Source organism: Mauremys reevesii, linkage group 2 (genome assembly GCF_016161935.1).
Source record: "Mauremys reevesii isolate NIE-2019 linkage group 2, ASM1616193v1, whole genome shotgun sequence".
Classification (NCBI taxonomy): Eukaryota; Metazoa; Chordata; order Testudines; family Geoemydidae; genus Mauremys; species Mauremys reevesii.
This window is the reverse complement of record NC_052624.1, coordinates 281,996,833-282,016,899: the sequence shown is the minus strand read 5'-3', so window position 1 is coordinate 282,016,899 and position 20,067 is coordinate 281,996,833. Positions and strand designations below refer to the sequence as shown.

Below are 20,067 nucleotides of genomic sequence, written 5' to 3'. Positions count from 1 at the left end.
GCTCACCACCAACAGGGGTCTGTCAATGTTACAAGTCGGGGCTCATCTGGGATTTTAACCGGGAAGTCTCTGAGCTCGGGACGTGCTTCCTCAGCGAGGGGAAGTATGTAACCCACACACCTCCCGGGTGTGGTGTTCTGTCCTCTCTAGTGGCACCGAGACCATTTAGAGACAGTTAAATGAGTCTGCCCTACAGCTCTAGCTAACTGCCACTTGGCTCTTAGCTCATGCAGTAGAGGATCATGCCAGAAGTCCCAGGTTTGATCCTGCTTGCCAGCAACCAGGGTCTGTCAACAGTACATGTGCTCTCCCCCTCCCTCCACTTGTGTTTGCTGAAATGTAAATCGCTCTGTTCACTACCCATCTCCTTCCCCTGCTGTCTTTGTGGACAATATATACCTTCAAGTCAGTGGCCCTGCTGTGGGGAGCCGCATGGCACCATAGTATGCAAAACATTTTTATGGCTGATTTAGAACAACGCTTCCTTAGCTCTCATCCCCTAATGCCCCTACTCTCCTTGAGCTACACTGATGACATCTTCATCATCTGAACCTATGGAAAAGAAGCCCTTGAGGAATTCCACCATGATTTCAACCATTTCCATCCCACCATCAACCTCAGCCTAGACCAATCCACACAAGCGCTCCATTTCCTTGGCACTACTGTGCTAATAAGCCATGGTCACATAAACACCACCCTATATCGGAAACCTACTGACCGCTATACTTACCTACATGCCTCCAGCTTCCATCCAGGACACACCACACGATCCATTGAGCTATCTTGATTATCACTACAAAAGTTTGGTTTTTTTCTCCTGCTGATAATAGCTCATCTTAATTAATTAACCTCTTTCAGTTGCTTGGGCAACTCCCACCTTTTCATGTTCTCTGTATGTGTATATATCTCCGAAGTATAAGTTGAATTCTATGCATCCGATGAAGTGGGCCCACGAAAGCTTATGCTCAAATACATTTGTTAGTCTCTAAGGTGTCACAAGTACTCCTGTTCTTTTTGTGGATACAGACTAACACGGCTCCTACTCTGAAACCTGCCAATTTAGTGACTGTTTGGAAATTTGAATTGAAATTGAAACATTAATACATACTTTAAAAGCATATACAGTGTATGATAAAATACGTGTTTCTGAAAGTATAATATATGCCAAAAGTATGAACCGAGGCTAGTTTCCTTATACAGCTCTTGTTTTTATGATAATGCCAGTGCATAAATTTCCATGATGTTGGCCAAGCTAATAATTTCAAATGATGATCTGTAAGCAAAGTCTCAATGAGCTCTCCCTGACAACTAATGATGAGCTGGAGGCTGCAGGGAAAGGCTTCAGGACCAGATTGTATTTACATTCACACCTAATCTACCTAGGGATCCAGCAAACAGAGCTGTGTTGCCCAAGTGATAGATTTTGGCTGGGGTTGGGTTACAAATCACTTGAATGCGGGGGGTGGGGTTGGGAATGAAATGTTGTTGTTCTTATTGTATGAGTAAAGGCAGTAGAACTGTATTAGCCTGTGCTGATTGAGGGCATCAAAGGGAGGGTGGGGACCTGTCCTCTCCACTGTTTAAAGACAGAGCTGATTAGGCTCCATAGATAGTCTTTTGTTCTGTTAAGTGACCACTGCAGCTGAAATCACTGATAATGAGCTCTACGTGCTTAGTCCTGCTGTGGGGACAGTGTTCCTGTGGGGACAGTGTTTTGTGTAAAAGACAGCCCAGACTGCACTAGCAGCGAGGTTCCCCACGGAGAGTTCAGCTGAAATCAGCCAAGGTTGATGGTGGGGTGGAAATGTGTATCGTGTAAGTGTCTCTGTCTGAAAGCCACGCTGTTACCTGTCTTCTATGTAAAGTTTTACTATGCTTTCTGGCCACTTGAGAAAGAGGGTTCACCCCGCCGCAGCTCCCAACTTCCCCGGGGGTGTAATATATTTTCTTTAACAGAGCTGCCTGTGTAGAAATGACTGTTACTGGTACCATCTTTTACTAACACAAATATGAAGGGGGACACATTCATATGGACACATTTAAATAAATAAGTTTTATTAATCGCCTGGTTTAACATGACCTTTTACAACCGCCTGTAAAAATGGACACCACGACCCCTACCATAAGGAGTCTCAGCTGGTTCATTCTTCCATTTTGTCCTTTTCCGGATTTTCCTCTTGAGATCTGTGTCTCAGACATGAGCAAAAACAGCTGATGCGTGATATATTTACTCCCACGGGGCTACCAATGTCAGTTCTCAAAGGCCTCTAGAAAGGCATCGTCGAGCTGTTGAGAGATTTTCAGGAAAGAAACAGTGTAAGCACCCCACTGCTCGTTTTTAGATTTACACAACCTCCGGTTCCTAACCTCATTACACCCCATCATCAACCGCCACTTCTTCATCAGTCATTTACCTGAGCGACATCTTTTCTGTTCACTTTGTCCTCTGGTGACTCCACCGAGCTGCGTTCGTCTTCCACCTTTAGGGAAGCGGACAATGAGAGGCCTTCATGCTCATCAGGGTGCCTCACGAGGGTTTGGGTTTCGGGTACTGGCGTATCCATCAACGGCTGAGTCAAAGGGCCCTCGTCGGAACTGTCGCTTAAGTAGCGCTTTCTCCACACAAGTCCAAAGGCCCTCGGTGCTAACACAAAGTCTGAAGTTCTCACCAGGGTGGTGAAGGAGTCCATGTTTCCACGATTTCTAAAGCACGGGTCCTTGGTAAAAGATGGCCTCTTCTGCCCTGGTGCTGGGTCTTATGGGATGATGGTGATGCACTCTGGTTGGCAGAGAGCGCTGGGAGGAGTTCTTAGAGGTCACCGACTCTCTTCTGGGCAAGTCACCCCACTCTGGAACACCACCCGATTGGTCAAATCTGCTCTCAGGGCGGTGCTGTGTGGCTGAAACCCATCGTGATTCGCAGAGGGCAGTGGAGGAGTTCTTAGAGGTCACAGAACCACTTCTGGATTGGTCACCATGCCCCGGAACACCCCTGATTGGTCAAATCACCTCTCAGGGCAGGCCTACGGGGGTGAAACCCCTCTGATTGGTAGAGGGCAGTGGGAGGAGTTCTTAGAGGGGGTCACATGACACCTTTGCTTCCAGTTATGTGTCCTCCTTGACCCGGAGTAATATTCCCCATGGGTGGGACTTCCAGTGACAGGTGGTCAGGACTTAAGGGTCAAGGGCAGGGTTTAAGTGGCCAAGGAGAAGGGTTAGCGTTTGATTGATGGTAGGTCCCTTATACTATTTCGATTTCCATACTACTGAATCCCACCCTGCCAGCATGCCCATTAACAGAAGGGCCCACTAATTCCACCATCTCCCTAGCAACCAGTGGGCCTTGTAAGCATGGGCCAAAGTGGCTGAGAAGAAGTGCTTGTTGTCCTGGGACACAGAGACTGATAAGAGACTCTCCTTGGGGTATGACGTTTAACCCCAGATTCCAAGATGGCGGGGCCTGGGGCTTCAGTGAGACTGATGGTGTGACTATCTCACTGGATATGATATATTACCTCATCTGGTTCCAGAAACAATCCTTCCTAGGCATATGCATGGCTGAAGTCTCATCCTTACAGATGTATAGGCCACATATGTGAATAAAAGCCAACAACCCATGGAGGAGAGTGCCATCCAAATGGAGTATGACTAACCCCAATTTCCCCTCTCTCAGCACACCATCCAAGAGCTGAGATGTCCTGGGTCTGGGGTGTCGGAGCAGGGGAGGAAGATACTAATAATTAAAGGGGGCTTTAGTATAATGAATGGCCACAGCCAAACTGTAGAAAACAGAGGTCTCAAGAACTGAGGCTTGGATAGATGAGGTGCCCTGCAACTTAAACATGATCCATTGCGCCTGCATTGCACATATTAGCTGAGCTTCCTGGGCTCGAGTACCTGCAGCACAGGAACGTAGCAAGGCCAAGTTTGGAGAGCAGAATGTTGGCCATCTACCTAGTGTCTGGGAGCAGACAAGTGGCTGGAAAGAAGGTTCCGCTAACCCCCTTAGAGAGGCAGATACTATTACAGCAGGATCCTCCAGCCTTAAAGGGATAGCAGCCTCAAGTACAAGCAACCCATTGGCTAGCCATCCCCAGCATCACTGGGTGGAAGGAGAGGTTGGATGGGGTGGCACTAGGGCCCAGGGAAGGTGTTGTAGCTGATACCTCTACAAGGAGCTTCTCAAGCCTGTGAATTATTGAGGTATCTAGTCCAAGGAACCTGATGAGATCAACTTCTGACAAAGCCAAGCACTGGTTGGTTTGCCCCAAGCCATAAAGGCCCGGGAAGGTTATGGGACTATTACAGGAGGGGATGGGTCAGGTTCTTTGGCCTGCAAGATGAAGGAGGTCAGACTAGATGATCACAATTTTCCCGCCTGGCCTTAAAGTCTACGAGGAACTGCTTTGCTTTCCAAGAGATGGGAATGGCTCAGAGGGTATCCCACGTAGTTAAGACCCCAAAACTTCTCTTAAGCCCCTCCCAGTTGTGATTCCTTCTTCCTATGAGCTCCTATCCGTTCCCAGCTCTGCTGACCTCTTGAGACCAGATTCACCACAGGGCTTGAGTGCCTAACTGCTGTTTTAGGATCCTAACGGCCAGAATCAGGCCCCACTGGGATACCCAACCCCCCGCCCAGCTGCTGCTCACCACTGCAGGGTCCTAAACTCACTCGACAGTGACATTTTTTGTAGTAAAAGTTCACTAGGCATCTGTGTTTCTCAGCATGCTCCCTGCAGCACCCACACCAGGGCAGGAGGAGTCTTGCCACCTAACTTGACTATGGGGCCCAATCAGGCTCCTCTAAGTGAGCTTACAGAGGGTGAGGGAAGGATGGGAGGTGGAAGACCCAGTGTCCAGGCTCCCTGCACCAAGGATTTTTGATTATTCCCCACTATGGAACAGCTTCAGCAGGGTGATTGAGGGCCCCTGTCAAGGTGTCCCAAAGCCCAGTGTGTTCACCTGGCAGGTGGCAGATCCCCACTCAAATTCTTCTCCCCTCAGCCAGAGGTGGGCCTTGAACCTGGAGTCTTCTCCACTGCCAGCTTTGTGAATCCCTTTCTCAGGAGTCTGTCTCGCCCCAGTTGTCGTACAGGGCCCAGGCACCAACCGAGGTTTTGTGAATCATCCGAAAGTTAGGCTTGGTGGCGTTCACTGTCACCGCACCTCAGTCGCATTGTAATTTAGCTCTTGGTGTTGTGTGTCAAACTGGGTGGCGTTCTTTGGATGAAGAGGATTATTTCAGTTTGAGTGACCTGAGATGAATAACGCATTTGACACAATACAGTTTTGGCCAGTCACAAAGGGCCAGGAGAGAAGGAGAAAGGTGGTGCTGCTGGCGCTGTTGCAACTTCTCTGCCTTTAGTCCAGTGGTTAGGCTGCATTTCCCCTAGCTGTAAGGCAACAGTTCAAATCTCTGCTCTGTAATAGACCCACCATGGACTGTCCTTGAGTCACCGAAAAGTCTGACAAATGTCACATTCAGTTTGACCCAAAACAAAACTTTAAAATAACGTATTTCTCAAGTGCCACTGCACTGAAATATCCATTGTTTGCCCAGCTCTAGCTCTATCTAGAGCCCACTGTGAGTAGTGCCGGGCATCCAATCAGGGAGCCTCTGCCACTGTTTGATCAAGGGGACCCCTCCCTTAGCTTAGTAAACCCCATGTCCCAGGCGGGCCTGTGCTGCAGACAGGAGGCGCTGGGGCACTCTGCGATGGTTTCCACATTGAGCAACACCCCACCACCGAGCCCAGACAGAGGCCCCTGGGCTAGCAGACTTACATCAAGCTGTCTGGGATGGGAGCGGTTTCAGCCTGTCCCTGGCAGCTCTGCTGACTGCTGAAGATATTGTCAGTGCAGCCCGGGCTGCCCGTGCACTCGGAAGAGGGTCTGGAGGGTGGGTAGATGAAGAGCTTGTGAGTGGAACCTCAGCCAGAACTGAGAACTGTTTGGAGCTCAAAGCGTCAGGGCTGGATGTGTGTGTGTTTTGAATCCCAATTTCCAGTTCAGTCCAAGGGGCCTGCTCTGAAGATTGGATCTTACACCACATTCATCACTGTAACATCAGGGTGCCTTCTAGTCACGCATTAAACAACCTAACAGCTACTACCTGTAGTTTGTTCCTGAGCTTTGAAATTCAAGTCCTCTGCTCCCCAGAGCCAGGTAAATATTATCTGCATTGTACAGGTGAGGAAACAAGTGCACTGCCTTATGCAATATAGGAGTACAGGCGTCACGAGAGACTGAATTCACTGCTACATAACTATTAAAGTTAGTAGAATGGCACCTGCTTATGTCAGCTGTACAGGTATATAATTCTTCTAAGGCCCTAGCAAGAGCAAAGAACAAAACTAGCCAAAGCTCTACTAAATACAGCACAAGAAATCTTTACCTTCTTTGTTTCCTAATCATACAAAGTAGATGTTTAATCAGAACAGAAGGTACCATTGAACATAAGCACGCCATATTGGATCAGACCAGTTGTCCAGTAGCCTGTCTTGACTGCAGCTGTTGCCAGATACTTCAGAGGAATGAACAGAACAGGGTAATTTCTAGTGATCCATCCCCATCATCAGTCCCAGCTTCTGCCAATTGGTTTATTGACACCATGAGGTTGCATTCTGACCATCTTGGCTAATAGATTTTGATGGACCTATCCCCTGAACTTGCCCAGTTCTATTCTGAACCCATTTATATACTTCAAGAAAGGAATTAGATGACTTCACAGAGGATAGGTCCATTAATAGAGATATTCTAGTAGTCCAGCCTCACGCATAACAGGCCCTAAGAATTCCCAGAGCTAACCCCTGTTTGAACAGGAGTATCTTTTACAAAAACATCAATTGTGATTTAAAAATGTTCCCGGGGAGTCCATCCTGAGCCTGGAGTGCAGTGTTTCCAAAGGTTAATTACCCTCTCCTGACCTGTTAAACATTTACACCTTATTTCCAGTCTGACTTTGTCTAGTTTCAGCTTGTTAGAAACTTAGAAATGTGGGGCTGGAAGGGACATTGAGAAGTCAAAGTCCAGCCTCCCAGTGCTGAGGCAGTACCAAATAAACCTAGACTAATCCTGACAGGTGTTTGTCCAACCAGTTCTTAAAACATCCAACAGGGATCCCCCCTTCTCTACAGGAAGCCATTGGAGATTAATTACCCTTATTGTTAGAATTTTTTTCCTAATATCTAACCTATATCTTCCTTGCTGCAGATTAAGCCCATTACTTGTGGTCCTACCTCCAGTGGACATGGAGAACAATTGATCCCTGTCCTCTGTAGAACAGCCCTGAACATATTTGAAGACTTATCAGGTCCCCCCTCAGTCATCTTTCCTCCAGATGAAGCCCCCACCCTTTTTTTTAACCCTTTCTTCATAGTTCAAGTTTTCTAAACCTTTTATCATTTTTGTCGCTCTCCTCTGGACTCTCTCCAATTTGTCCACATCTTTCTTAAAGTGTGCTGCTCAGAATTAGACAAAGTGCTCCAGCTGAGGCCTCATCAGTGCTGAGCAGAGTGGAACAATTAACTCCCATGTCTTACATACAACACTCCTCTTACTATGCCCCAGGATGTTGATGTGTATTCTGGTTGTGATCCATTACAACCCCCATCTCCTTTTCAGCAGTGCTACACTTCTAGCCAGTTATTCCCCATTGTGTAGTTGCACATTGGATTTTCCTTCTAAGTGAAGTGCTTAGCACTTGTCTTTATTAATTTCATCTGGTTGATTTCGATCAATTCTCCAATTTGTCAAGCTAATTTTTAATTCTGATCTTACCCTCCAAAGTGCTTGCAGCACTTCTCAGCTTGGCATCACTGCAAATGTTATAAGCCCACAGAGTTTTGTTTCAGAAGATGGAGTGTATCTAACCTTTACACTTGAGAAGTATCACTTGGATATAAAAGCACCAAAGGACTCCCTGCAAAGGAGTGTTTAGTCACCACGAGGACCTGCAGGAAATGAGACCCATGGTCTGAGGTGTACCTGCCTTTTATCTTCACTGCATTCTGACCCCATCCTACATGTTAGCCCCACCTCTGCTACTTCCCAGAGCTCTCCCCGCACCTAGGTCTCTTTTCTGAGCCTTTCCTGCAACTCCTGTGCCCAGGCTCAATAAGGAGCATTTAGTATAGAGACTAGTATTAGAGGGTAGCCATGTTAGTCTGGATCTGTAAAATGCGACAAAGAGTCCTGTGGCATCTTATAGACTAACAGGCGGTTGGAGCATAAGCTTTGTGACAAAGTGAGTATTCACCCATGAAGCTTATGCTCCAATCGTCTGTTAGTCTATAAAGTACCACAGGACTCTTTCATTCATTAGATTCATGATGATACCTGCTGAGTAAGACAAATGTATCAATCATTGATCAGATAGGTTTCCACAACTGGATTTCAGTTCGTAATTGCATCCGTAAGTAAAAGAGTCAAGAGCATCAAACACACCTCGAGCTTAGCTCCACAGCTAACTTTGCTCTCAAATACACAAGCTCTCCAGCAAAAGCAAAAATGAAGCTCAGGTGTTGAACACCCCATTCCCACATTGAAATCAATAGGCGCAGGTGCTTGGCACCTGTCAGGATTAGGCTGTTCATTAAATACAGAAGCTATATAATTTCTCAGGAGCCCCACACCTCCATGGCAAGATCAACATGAGCGCTCATTTAGGTAACAGAGAAACTACATTTATAAAGTTTGCAGGCGATATCAAACTGGGAGGGCTTGAAAATGCTTTGGAGGACAGGATTAGAGTGCAAAATGGTCTTGATAAACTGGAGAAATGGTCTGAAGTAAGTAGGATGCATTTGTCCATACTGAATTTCAAAGTACTATACTAGGAAGGAACAATCAATTGCAAATATAAAATAGGAAATGACCGCCTAGGAAGGAGTACTGCAGAAAAAGATCTGAGGGCTATAGTGGATTATCAGCTATATATGAATCAATGTAATACTGCTGCAAAAAAAAGGAGACATCATTCTAGGATGTATTAGCAGAAGTGTTATAAACAAGACATCATAAGTAATTCTTCGCTCTACTCGGCCTGATAAGACCTCAGCTTGAGTATTGTGTCTAGTTCTGGGCACCACACTTTGGGAAAGATGTGAAGAAATGGAAAAAGTCAGAGACAAGCAACAAAAATGATTAAAGGTCTAGAAAAACCTATGAGGAAAGACTGAAAATATTTGGTTCGTCTAGTCTGGCAAAGAGAAAACTGAAGGGGGACGTGATAAGTCTTTTCATAAAAAGCTTTTATAAAGAGATGGGCGATAAATTGTTCTCCTTAATCACCGAGGACAGAACAAGAAGTAATGGGTTTAAACTAGTGCAGGAGACTTAGATTAGACATTAGGAAAAAACCTTCCTAACTATAAGGAAGTTAAGCACCAGAACAAGTTACCTAGGGAGGTTGTGGAATCTCCATCATTGGAGGTTTTTTAAGAACCAGTTAAACACCTGTCAGGAATGGTCTAAATAATACTTAATCCTGCCTCAGTACAGAGGACTGGACTAGATGACCTATCGAGGTCCCTTCCAGACCTGCATTTCCACAAAATCCATTTGGCTCTGCTGTCAGTACACTAGCCTAGTATGGGCGCAGGGTAAGTTAACTGCATGGGAATTATGAAGAGGTCCCAAGAGAAGTCTTTAAGAGGAGTTTTTAATATAGCAGCATTGCTTCTAGGTTAGCTAACTATTTCAATTGATAACATTACTTCTCAATAAAACGACTATGCTGGGTCAGACCAAAGGTCCATCTAGCCCTGTCTTCCGACAGTGGCCAATGCCAGGTGTCCCAGAGAGAATGAACAGAACAGGGAATCATCAAACTGGGAGGAGTGGTTGATACGCTGGAGGGTAGGGATAGGATACAGAGGACCTAGACAAATTAGAGGATTGGGCCAAAAGAAATATGATGAGGTTCAACAAGGACAAGTGCAGAGTCCTGCACTTAGGGCGGAAGAATCCCATGCACTGCTACAGACTAGGGACCGAATGGCTGGGTAGCAGTTCTGCAGAAAAAGGACCTAGGGGTTACGGTGGGCCGAAAAGCTGAACATGAGTCAACAGTGTGCCCTTGTTGCCAAGAAGGCTAATGGCATTTTGGGTTGTATAAGTAGGGGCATTTCCAGCAGATCAAGGGATGTGATCATTCCCCTCTACTCAGCACTGGTGAGGCCTCAGTTGGAGTCCTGTGTCCAGTTTGGGCCCCACACTACAAGGCGGATGTGGATAAATTGGATGAGAGTCCAGCGGAGGGCAACAAAAATGATTAGGGGCTGGAGCACATGACTTATGAGGAGAGACTGAGGAACTGGGATTGTTTAGTCTGCAGAAGAGAAGAATGAGGGGATTTAATAGCTGCTTTCAACTACCTGAAGGGGTTCCAAAGAGGATGGATCTAGACTGTTCTCAGTGGTAGAAGATGACAGAACAAGGAGTAATGGTCTCAAGTTGCAGAGGGGGAGGTTTAGGTTGGATATTAGGAAAAACTTTTTCACTAGTAGGGTGGTGAAGAACTGGAATGGGTTACCTAGGGAGGTAGTGGAATCTCCTTCCTTAGAGGTTTTTAAGGTCAGGCTTGACAAAGCCCTGGCTGGGATGATTTAGTTGGGTTTGGTCCTGCTTTGAGCAGGGGGTTGGACTAGATGACCTCCTGAGGTCCCTTCCAACCCTGAGATTCTATGATTCTATGAAGTGATCCATCCCGTGTCACCCATTCCCAGCTTCTGGCAAACAGAGGCTAGGGACACCCTCCCTGCCCATCCTGGCTAATAGCCATTGAAGGACCTATCCTCCATAAATGTATCTAGTTCTTTTTTGAGCCCTGTTATAGTCTTGGCCTTCACAACATCCTCTGGCAAAGAGTTCTACAGGTTGACTGTGAGTTGTGTGAAGAAATACTTCCTTTTGTTTGTTTTAAACCTGCTGCCTATTAATTTCATTCGGTGACCCCTAGTTCTTGTGTTATGAGAAGTAAATAACACTTCCTTATTTACTTTTTCCACACGTCATTTTATAGATTTTAATCATATCCCTCCTTAGTCATCTCTTTTCCAAGCTGCAAAGTCCCAATTTTATTAATCTCATACAGAAGCCATTCTATACCCCTAACCATTTTTATTGTCCTTTTCTGAACCTTTTCCAATTCCAATACATCTTTTTTGAGATGGGGTGACCACATCTGCACACTGTATACAAGTTGTGGGTGTACCCTGGATTTATACAGAGGCAATATCATCTTTTCTTAATGATTCCCAACATTGTTCGTTTTTTTTTTTTTTTTTTTGACTGCGCTGCATTTGAGTGGATGTGTTCAGAGAACTATCCACAATGACTCCAAGATCTTTCTTGAGTGGTAACAGCTAATTTAGACCCCATCATTTTATATGTACTGTTGGGATTATGTTTTCCAATGGTGACATGTACCCAGTCAATATGGGGATACTTGAAATCCCCCATTATTGAGCTTTTTATTTTAATAGCCTCTCTAATCTCCTAAGCATTTCAATCACTATCACCATCCTGGTCAGGTGGTGGTAGTATATCCCTACTGCTATATTCTTGTTATTCAAGCATGGAATTACTATCCATAGAGATTCTATGGTACAGTTTGGTGACTGAAAGCAATATCAGAGTGTGAATACAGACACTAAGAGTCAGCCCCGATACCTGAGTCTATGCTCCTCCTGTCACACACAGTCCAATTAGAGTCATACTCTGAGTGTAATGCCAGAAGGTATCATTGGTCTAGGTCATCTAGTCTGATCTCAGTACCTCATAGGCCAGCAACACCACTCAGCATCTACACACTAACCACAACCACGAAACTAGACCAAAGCCCACAGAAGACTAGACTTAGTGCCACAGGCAAAGACTAAAAGGGACAGTACACCAGTGCCCAAGGTCCTTGCAATGGCAGGGCAATGATTAAATGAGATATACCCAGATATTGCTGGCAAGTGACCCGCACCCACATGCTGCGGGAAGGTGAAAAACACCAAAGTCACTGCCAGTTGGACCAGGGTAATTCTTTCCCAACTTCATATGTGGTGATCAGTTAGACCCTGAGCATGTGAGCAAGAACCAGTCAGCTGTGCACTCAGAGGAGAGAGTGCTCACTGCCACCTCAGAGCCCTGGCCCTCCTGCCCAATGTTCCATCTCCAGCTGTGGCCATCTCTGATGCTTCAGAGGAAGGAGATAAGGAGGGGTGACCCTGCAGGTGGCAGGCAAATTCAAAGGACAGTTTCATGTTAAAGATTATTTGATTTTTTAAAAACATGATTAAAGTAGCTAGTGTGAATAAAGGCAGCTACTTTTTAAAGTTATAACAAGCCAGCAACACTGCTGAACTCAGAGCTGTTTTTAGCAGGTCTAAATAAATGAAACCCTAAAATCTCTTCACTATTTCATGGCCAAGGCTCAGCACAATGAAATTTAACGTTATAAGTCTGGAAGATACAAATTACGAGCCTTACATTGGGTTACAATGTTTGTACACTCAGTTTAAGACTAAGAAACAATGAGGTCTAACCCCTGCTTGGGTGAAGTGGAAGCATAAATACAGCCAAATGCGATATATTTGTGGCTATTCACTCTGGGCTATTTTATAGGATCCCTTGTCATACCAGCTTGTCAATGACATTGGGGATGATAGTTGCCTTTCCCTATTTTGCAGTTTTGTAAGCAATATGCACAAGAGACTCCTGGGATGTTGGCTACCACCTTCTGATCCCTGTGCAACTGGCACACGTTGCAGGAAAGTCACCCCACACCATCTGCACTCAAAATCTTGACCTTTTATTAGTTACAGTTCCAGAAAGGATAAGCGTTAGCTCTTAGATCTTGTTGAAAGCCGCTATGTCAACACTCTGCACCTGAAATAGAAAATAAATGCTGTTAAAGATCAGAAAACACATTCAGAGATTTAAGATGTACAGAAAGCACATTTACGGGTTGGTTTCTTGACAGAAGAAATTTGCTCTAACCACCCCAAGTTTATAAAGCACAATCCTTTATTAAGACCATTTTTAATCAGTCAACAATTAGTCCTGTGAATGGTTGTATTTTAGGATTGGGAGCTATATAACTATTAATGGCATTCAGGATCAGAACCCCATTGTGCTGGGGATTGGACAAATGGCAAGAAAAAGTTCCCACCCAGAGGCTTACAAATTAAAACCGGTTTCAGACTCACCTATAGAAAGGGGATAAGTTCCATTCTTAATTATGGTCTGTGGGCCAGGATATAGTTTAGGACTGCATACTCTCCTGAATCACAGCAACCTCCACTGATGTGAAAGGTTAGTTTGCACAGATCAAAGGTAGGAGATAGCCTTTATATAGTAAATTAACTATGTTAATATTTGTCAATGCGCGTGTCATCTTCAGGACCACTCAGTGGGAAAAAACTAGCCTTCAGGATTGCCACTATTTCTGCTCTTTGTTTCTCTCCCTGTCCTTATCCTTGTGGGTCTCCTCTCTTCCCCACACAATAAGTCCCAATTCCACCTCTGCTGTAGACTTCATTCCACCTCACATCCATGTCCCATCCCAGCTGCTAAAACAATCAGTGACAAAATAGTGGTGCTGTCCCTGAAGCATCAACACACTAAGCACCAGGAACTAGGCACCCCAATGAGTACAAGGGCAAGGGAGGTTCACACCTCTAAGCTATTGCTTCAGGCTGTCTGCAGGCTCTGGAACAGCATCCTTATACTCTTCATGTTTTCAGGGTTATCTTCACAAACATGGGGACTAAAAACTCAAGTCCCATCCCACCCTTGAAAGTTTAGATGATGCAGAACCTGAATATATTGTAGGCTGCAAACACATGAAGTGGATCAAAATCTGGGGTGTGGGTTTAGGCCCAGGTGTTTGAAAGCACCGCAAGGCACTAGAGGAGGACTTACGTAGTCTTCAAACTTAGTGATCTCCTCCTCCAGTATGTCTGTTCCAACCTTGTCATCCTCCACTCGCACTGGATCTGGAGCTTCTTAATACCATAACCCACTGGAACCAACTTAGGCTCCCCAAACCAGGCCCTCCATCTGAATGGACCGGACGCCTCCTCCATCTTTGCCATGTCAGTTTCATCGTCCCACTAACAAAGCACAAAAGGGAACTTAGAAGGTTTACCTACATTAGCTGTGGGACTGTCCATCAGAGCTGTGGACTTGCAATCCTCAACAATGGAAGCTGAACTGGATCAACGTGGTACATATTCCAATTCCATACATCGTCAGCAACAAGGGGTTTAACACACTACCCTGTAGGGCTGCGATCAGGAAAGCAGCGAGGAGACGCGAGATAGAACTCTTCCATGCTCAACAGAGAACAAGACTGACAAAATCATGAATTCTACTTGTACCTGCCAATTTGCTAGGCAGTGCTCTAGTCAGTGATGAGCCAGTATTCAGCTCTTTCCACCCAGTTCTACCATTGGTCTCTGTTAGAGTCCTTTCTTTGATGAAAGGAGCCTTTCCCAGAGGAATCATCTCTCAAGTTTGACTCTACATGAGGCGAGACCAAGTTACTGCAGATAGTCTGGATTCTGCTTACCTAGGGGAAGTGTTCTTGGAATGATCGTCACTTCTTCCATCTCAGGGTCTCAGTTTCAGAACTAACTCTAAGCCCTTGATAGTTGGTAAAACTACTACTTAGCACTTATCTAGTTAGCCGGAGCGTTGGGTAATCCTATACACTTTTGTTTCATTGTCATCTTGAGAGAGTTTGTGCTTTACTGATCACTAATCTGTGCTTTCGTATTTCAGGCTTTTATTCTCTATATGCGCTCTAACAGGTGCAAGTTTTTTCAAGGGCTTTTCCACACAGACACGTCATGCATGGCAAGCCAGGGTGTGAACATACAAACACTCTACCCTGTCACACACTAAGACTGAAACAGCAGTATGTCCAAGCGCTCTATGGAACTTTTAGTGCGTGGTAGCCGGGCCCACCTGCCCAGATTGCGCACAGCAGGCTAGAGAGCTACAGATTTACACCCCATTTTCCTACTCTCCAACTGACCACGTAAATAAGCCCCAAGAGAAGAAAGATCTTCCAGACCAGGGGTGATCAAACTGCAGCCCACAGAACATCTGCAACTGCCATCTTTAATATGGAGCAGAACTGCTCACAGATCCCATCATGCAATGCTCAATGCCGATCCAAACAACTGCATGCTGACAGGTTCTGTAATTTGTGCACCAGATCATCTACACAGAGCAGCTGCAGTCTGCAAGTTAGATGTAACTAGGGTGACAAGATGTCCTGATTTTATAGGGACAGTCCTGATTTTTGTGCCTTTTTCTTATAAAGGCATATATTACTCCCCACCAGTCCGATTTTCCACACTTACTGTCTGGTCACCCTAGATGTAACCCACACACTCCTGCAATGTTACAATCATAATCTCAGGACAGACACACTTTACAGCCAAAACAGTTGTTGTGTAAGGAATAGCTTAAGCTGCTTACAGGCTTGACATCCAGAAGGATGGAAGACTTGGCAATGAGGCCAGGCTTTTTAGACTTCTTCTCCGCATACTGGCGTAGTCGCTCTTCCCGAACTTTGGCAGCCTCCTGGTCTTCCTCTTCGTCCCCACTGCCAAATAGGTCAATGTCGTCATCCTCATCTTCGTCGTCAGCCTCGGAGGGTCCTACTTTCTTTGCAGGTGGAGCAGAAGGGAGTTCCACTTTCTTTGGGGGAGCAGCAGGTGATTCCACCTTCTTCATTGGGGTGACATGCTTCATGGAAACAATGGGCAAAGAGGAGAAAATAAATCCAAGTGTAAAACAAAGCAGCAAACTCCACCCCCTATCACAGTTAGGACTTGACTTGCCAAAACAAGGCTATGCCACCATCCAAAGGCATGAGCTCAAAGTCATGCAGCCAGGAGCTTGGTGCTTATATTCAAGGCACTCAATGGCCTGGGCCCAGCATAGCAAAAAGAGCCTAAGTGCCAGGCACATGTCTGCAGGTTGCCTTCTCTAAGCGGCATAGTAACATGTACACTTAAAAATAACCCCCAAAAGAAATTGCTCCAGCGTACAAACAATTCTTCTGTGGGCAAGGGAGGGAAGAGAGAGTGAACCACATTACGTAGGTTAATCTCACTGCTCGGTGCCCTACTGGAAGGCACTTTAAGGGTATGTCTGTTCAGCCAAGAAAAACCTGTGGCTGGCCTGTGCAGCCAGCTTCGAGCTCACAGGGCTCAGGCTGCAGGGCTGTTTCACAGCAATGAAACAGCTCCACGAACCAAGTCATCTGGCACAGTCCAGCGAGGGTTTTCTTGGCTGTGTGGGCGTACCCTCAGATACTGATGAAAGTACTATAAGAGTATTTATAGAATACAATACACAGGGCAAAAGTTAGTTCCATTAAAGGTCTCAATGCATCCTCCAAACTGGAGCAAGATGCAGCGGGTAGAGATACTCAGTTCCCAGAGATATTACTTTCCTACTCGAGGCAAAGATTCTCACAAGGCTTCTGAGAACCAACAGGTCCCCAAGTCTGTCCATCTGTATAGGTCTCTCCTTGCTATATACAATAGGTACCAGAAGCTTAGTTTACTTAGTGTGCTCTCATTTATACACAAGTGTAAATTACTGGCAGCATCACAGATTTTGGTGGACCTCTACAGATCTGTCCCAGCTGAGGATCTGGCCCATCACATATCCTCTTCACTGGGCCTGAAGCAGGAGAATCCGTGCTCTGCATCTGCACTTGGGCTGAGGCGAGGAAGAAAGGCAGCTCTAGAGGCTCTGCTGGGGCCCTTGGCTAACACTTGTGGAGAGATCTCTTTTCTCTTAGTAGTTGGCATGAAGTATTCTAAACTGACCTGGCACCTTGAGGAGTTGATTACCTGGGTTGGCGGCGTTGCTGAGGATGGTGAGAGGTGGAGGATTTTCTAGTGTGTTCAGGCGAGTTTCAGCTTGCAGATGGCCCAGCTGAAGATCTGCAACAACTAGAAAGGGAGAAAGAACTCTCTCATTTTACTGGTTCAGCATGGCAGAAGATGCAGCAATTATTCTTTGGTAAAGGTCAGGATGAGTTTGCTTTCACTCTAGGCAGGCTACCAAGCAAGCTGCATCTATCCCAACTCAAGAAATCCTCACTCCAATGTTAACAAAGCCACCAACAAAATACACACAATTCACAGGGCTTCACAGCATTACATTGGTGGTCAGCAAGATGTGCCTGCCACTAGCTGCCAAGTCCAATGTGTTTTCTTGCCAGAGATTTCTCACTTACCACTGTGGAGATTTTGGTTCTCCACCTCAGGTTAGCTATTCTGGTGATGAGCTCATTTTGGTCACCACCAGGCCCAGCAGAAGAGGTCGTGCTTGCACTCTGCAACAAGAAACCAAGATGAAAAACTAGCCTGTTCACTCAGTTCTCAGACTAAGACAGACATGCTGCCTCTCTAAAGCAGGAAGGCAGAGACAACACTGGGAAAAAGGAGAAGAGATTTTACAGGCTAGCTAGAAAAAAGTCCTTTTGATACTTAAAGCGTTTTAAAGCAAATGTTAAACACCAAAATCAGAACGTGAAAAAAATTCTGGTGGAGCTGGCAGGTTCAGAAGACCACCACATTTCTACAGTCCCAAATTGTGGACTACCTTAATATTTGCATCTCTAGCATCTTCCAAAACTTCTCTAGTGCACCTCAGAAAATTTACAAACATTACTTACACTAACTACTTACCCTGCTAAGAAGCTAAGAGCTTCAATTACAGATAAGGAAACTGAGGTACAGATGGCTGAAGTGACTTGGCTAAAGTCATTCAGTAAATCAGTGGCAAGGGTAGGAATAGAACATAAGAACACAGCACTAGCAGAAGACTCAAATGAACAGCAAACAATTTTTTTCAGAAGCAGGAAGCCTGCCAAACCAGTGGGGCCACTGGACGATCGAGAGCTAAGGGCACTAAAAGAAAGACAAGGCCATTGTGGAGAAGCTAAATTAATTATTTGCATCGTCTTCGTTGCAGAGGATGTCAGGGAGATTCCCTTACCTGGACATTCTTTTAAATAAATCTGAAAACTTTCCCAGATTCAGGTGTCAGCAGAGAAAGTTTTGGCACAGTGTTTGAAACTACTGATAAATTAAACAGCTAACTGGTCACCAGGATCAAGATGGGATTCACCAGGGTTCTGAAGGAATTCCAAATATGAAACTGCCAGAACTATGTAACTGTGGTATGTAACCTATAGCCCTAAATCTGCTTCTGTACCAGATGACTGGAGAAGACAGCCTTAAGCGTGATGCCGATTTTTAAAGGCTCAGAGGAGTAATCCCTGACACATTGCAGGCCAGTAAGTCTAACTTCAGTACCAGGCAGAAGCTGATTGAAACTATGTAAGAGAACAGAATCATCAGACACATACATGAACCAGGATTTGTTGGGAAGTCAACATGGCTTTGTAAAGGGAAATCCTGCCTCCAATCTACTAGAATTCTTTGAGGGGGTCCAAATATGTGGACAAAGATGATCCACTGGATATAATAGTGTACTTGGACTTTCAGAAAGCCTTTGACAAGGTCCCTCACCAAAAGGCTCTTAAGCAAACTAAGCAATCATAGCATAAAGAGACAATTCTCTCATGAATCACTAACCAGATTTAAAAGATAGGAAACAAAGGGTAAGAATACCATGAATCAGTTTTTTCAGAGATAGAGAGAAGTAAATAGTGGTGTCCACCAGGGATCTCTGTACGGGGATTCAGTGCTGTTCATTCATTCATAACGAATGATGGGTCACCTGATAGGTGCCCTGCTCATTATTCCACTCCCTTTATGAAGCATCTGGCACTGTGCCACGGAGGAAGACAGGATATTGGCCTAAGATGGACCATTGGTCCTGACCCAGTGCTTAAGCCATTCTTATATTCTCTGCAGTGAGATTAGATAGTGGCCCAGGGGATCAGGAGACATGAGAACCATGTGTTCTTCTCTGCATTAGCCCCATTGGTCTTGTGTGTCAGGACACCAGGATACTCCTGCAGATCTCCGCGCCACTGCAAGTTGCACAAACCAGTCTTGTGGCTGCCTGCCTCAGTTGGCTCCCAAGCAGTGGGGGTCAGCAAAGCTGGGACTGCTGTGAAGGGAGCAGGAAGAAGAGAAAGGAGCATCGATCTATCTTTCATACAATCCCTTCCGGCTATAAGAAGGCACACTTTGGAGAACACCAGATTCAGCCCTCAGCTAAAGATTACTGTTCTGACACAAGGCTTTGCAGGTTAATGGGCAGATCTTAGAAGAACCTCCCCCGCCCCCACCCCTGGAGTGTGGCTTCCAGGTTACTAAGATGCCTAAAACTCAGGAGTCTCATCCAAAGGGCAACCGCCACTGCAATAGGCACAGGCTCTGACATATAGGTGCAGATCTGCAATCCAGGGCCTTTAGCTCAAGAGGGTGGGAGGGCTACCTACTGAGCCCTTAGAACCTATCTACTTTTTAACTATGAACACTGACCAGTCTGCCCCATGGCCCAGGCTCCTGAGTGTCCAGCATAGCATTGGTGGCAAAATGCACTGCAAAATTCATCAAATCGCCTGGGAACCCTTACACTTCAGCATGAAATTTTTTTGTCCAAAGCGGGGCTGTATTCTTCTTCTCCAGTTTATTCACAAAAAAACAGACAATCACTGGTTAGCTGTCCCTACACCATCCCCAACAGGATTCCACAGTCAGGCGACCTGGCCTTCTCTTGGATTGGGCAGGGTGGGAAGCTAACAGGCAGCTATCAAGAATGGTCTTGCGTGAAGTAAGGGTGAAAGGTTTGGGGATTCAGGACAAGTTATAATATGAAAAGAAAGTAAGCATTTCACTCATGCTAGGGTGGGCATTCAAATACAGGCATCACACATGCATGCAGAGAAAACCATTTCAGATTCATCAGGACAGTGAGCCATATCTTCACAGAATCCACATCTAAAAACTCTGACCACGCTTCAAACAGAAAAATTCGAAGTGGACGTGGAGGAAAACAGCACTACATTAAATCTTCCTAGTCAGCCCTTGGCTTGAACCCGTTGCTGGGAGTAAAATGCAGGTTATA

At 45.5% G+C, this 20,067-nt stretch overlaps 1 protein-coding gene across 1 annotated transcript; it reads right to left on the bottom strand.

The window, feature by feature from the left end:
• Nucleotides 1-12,825: 12,825 nt before the first annotated feature.
• LOC120398449 (elongation factor 1-delta-like) lies at nucleotides 12,826-16,885 on the bottom strand. Its single transcript, XM_039525896.1, is given in 7 exon segments — nucleotides 12,826-12,879; nucleotides 13,915-13,979; nucleotides 13,982-14,028; nucleotides 14,030-14,069; nucleotides 14,072-14,105; nucleotides 15,481-15,750; nucleotides 16,845-16,885. Coding segments are annotated over 6 exon segments (483 nt in total). The 5' UTR covers nucleotides 15,739-15,750; nucleotides 16,845-16,885; the 3' UTR covers nucleotides 12,826-12,840.
• Nucleotides 16,886-20,067: the final 3,182 nt, after the last annotated feature.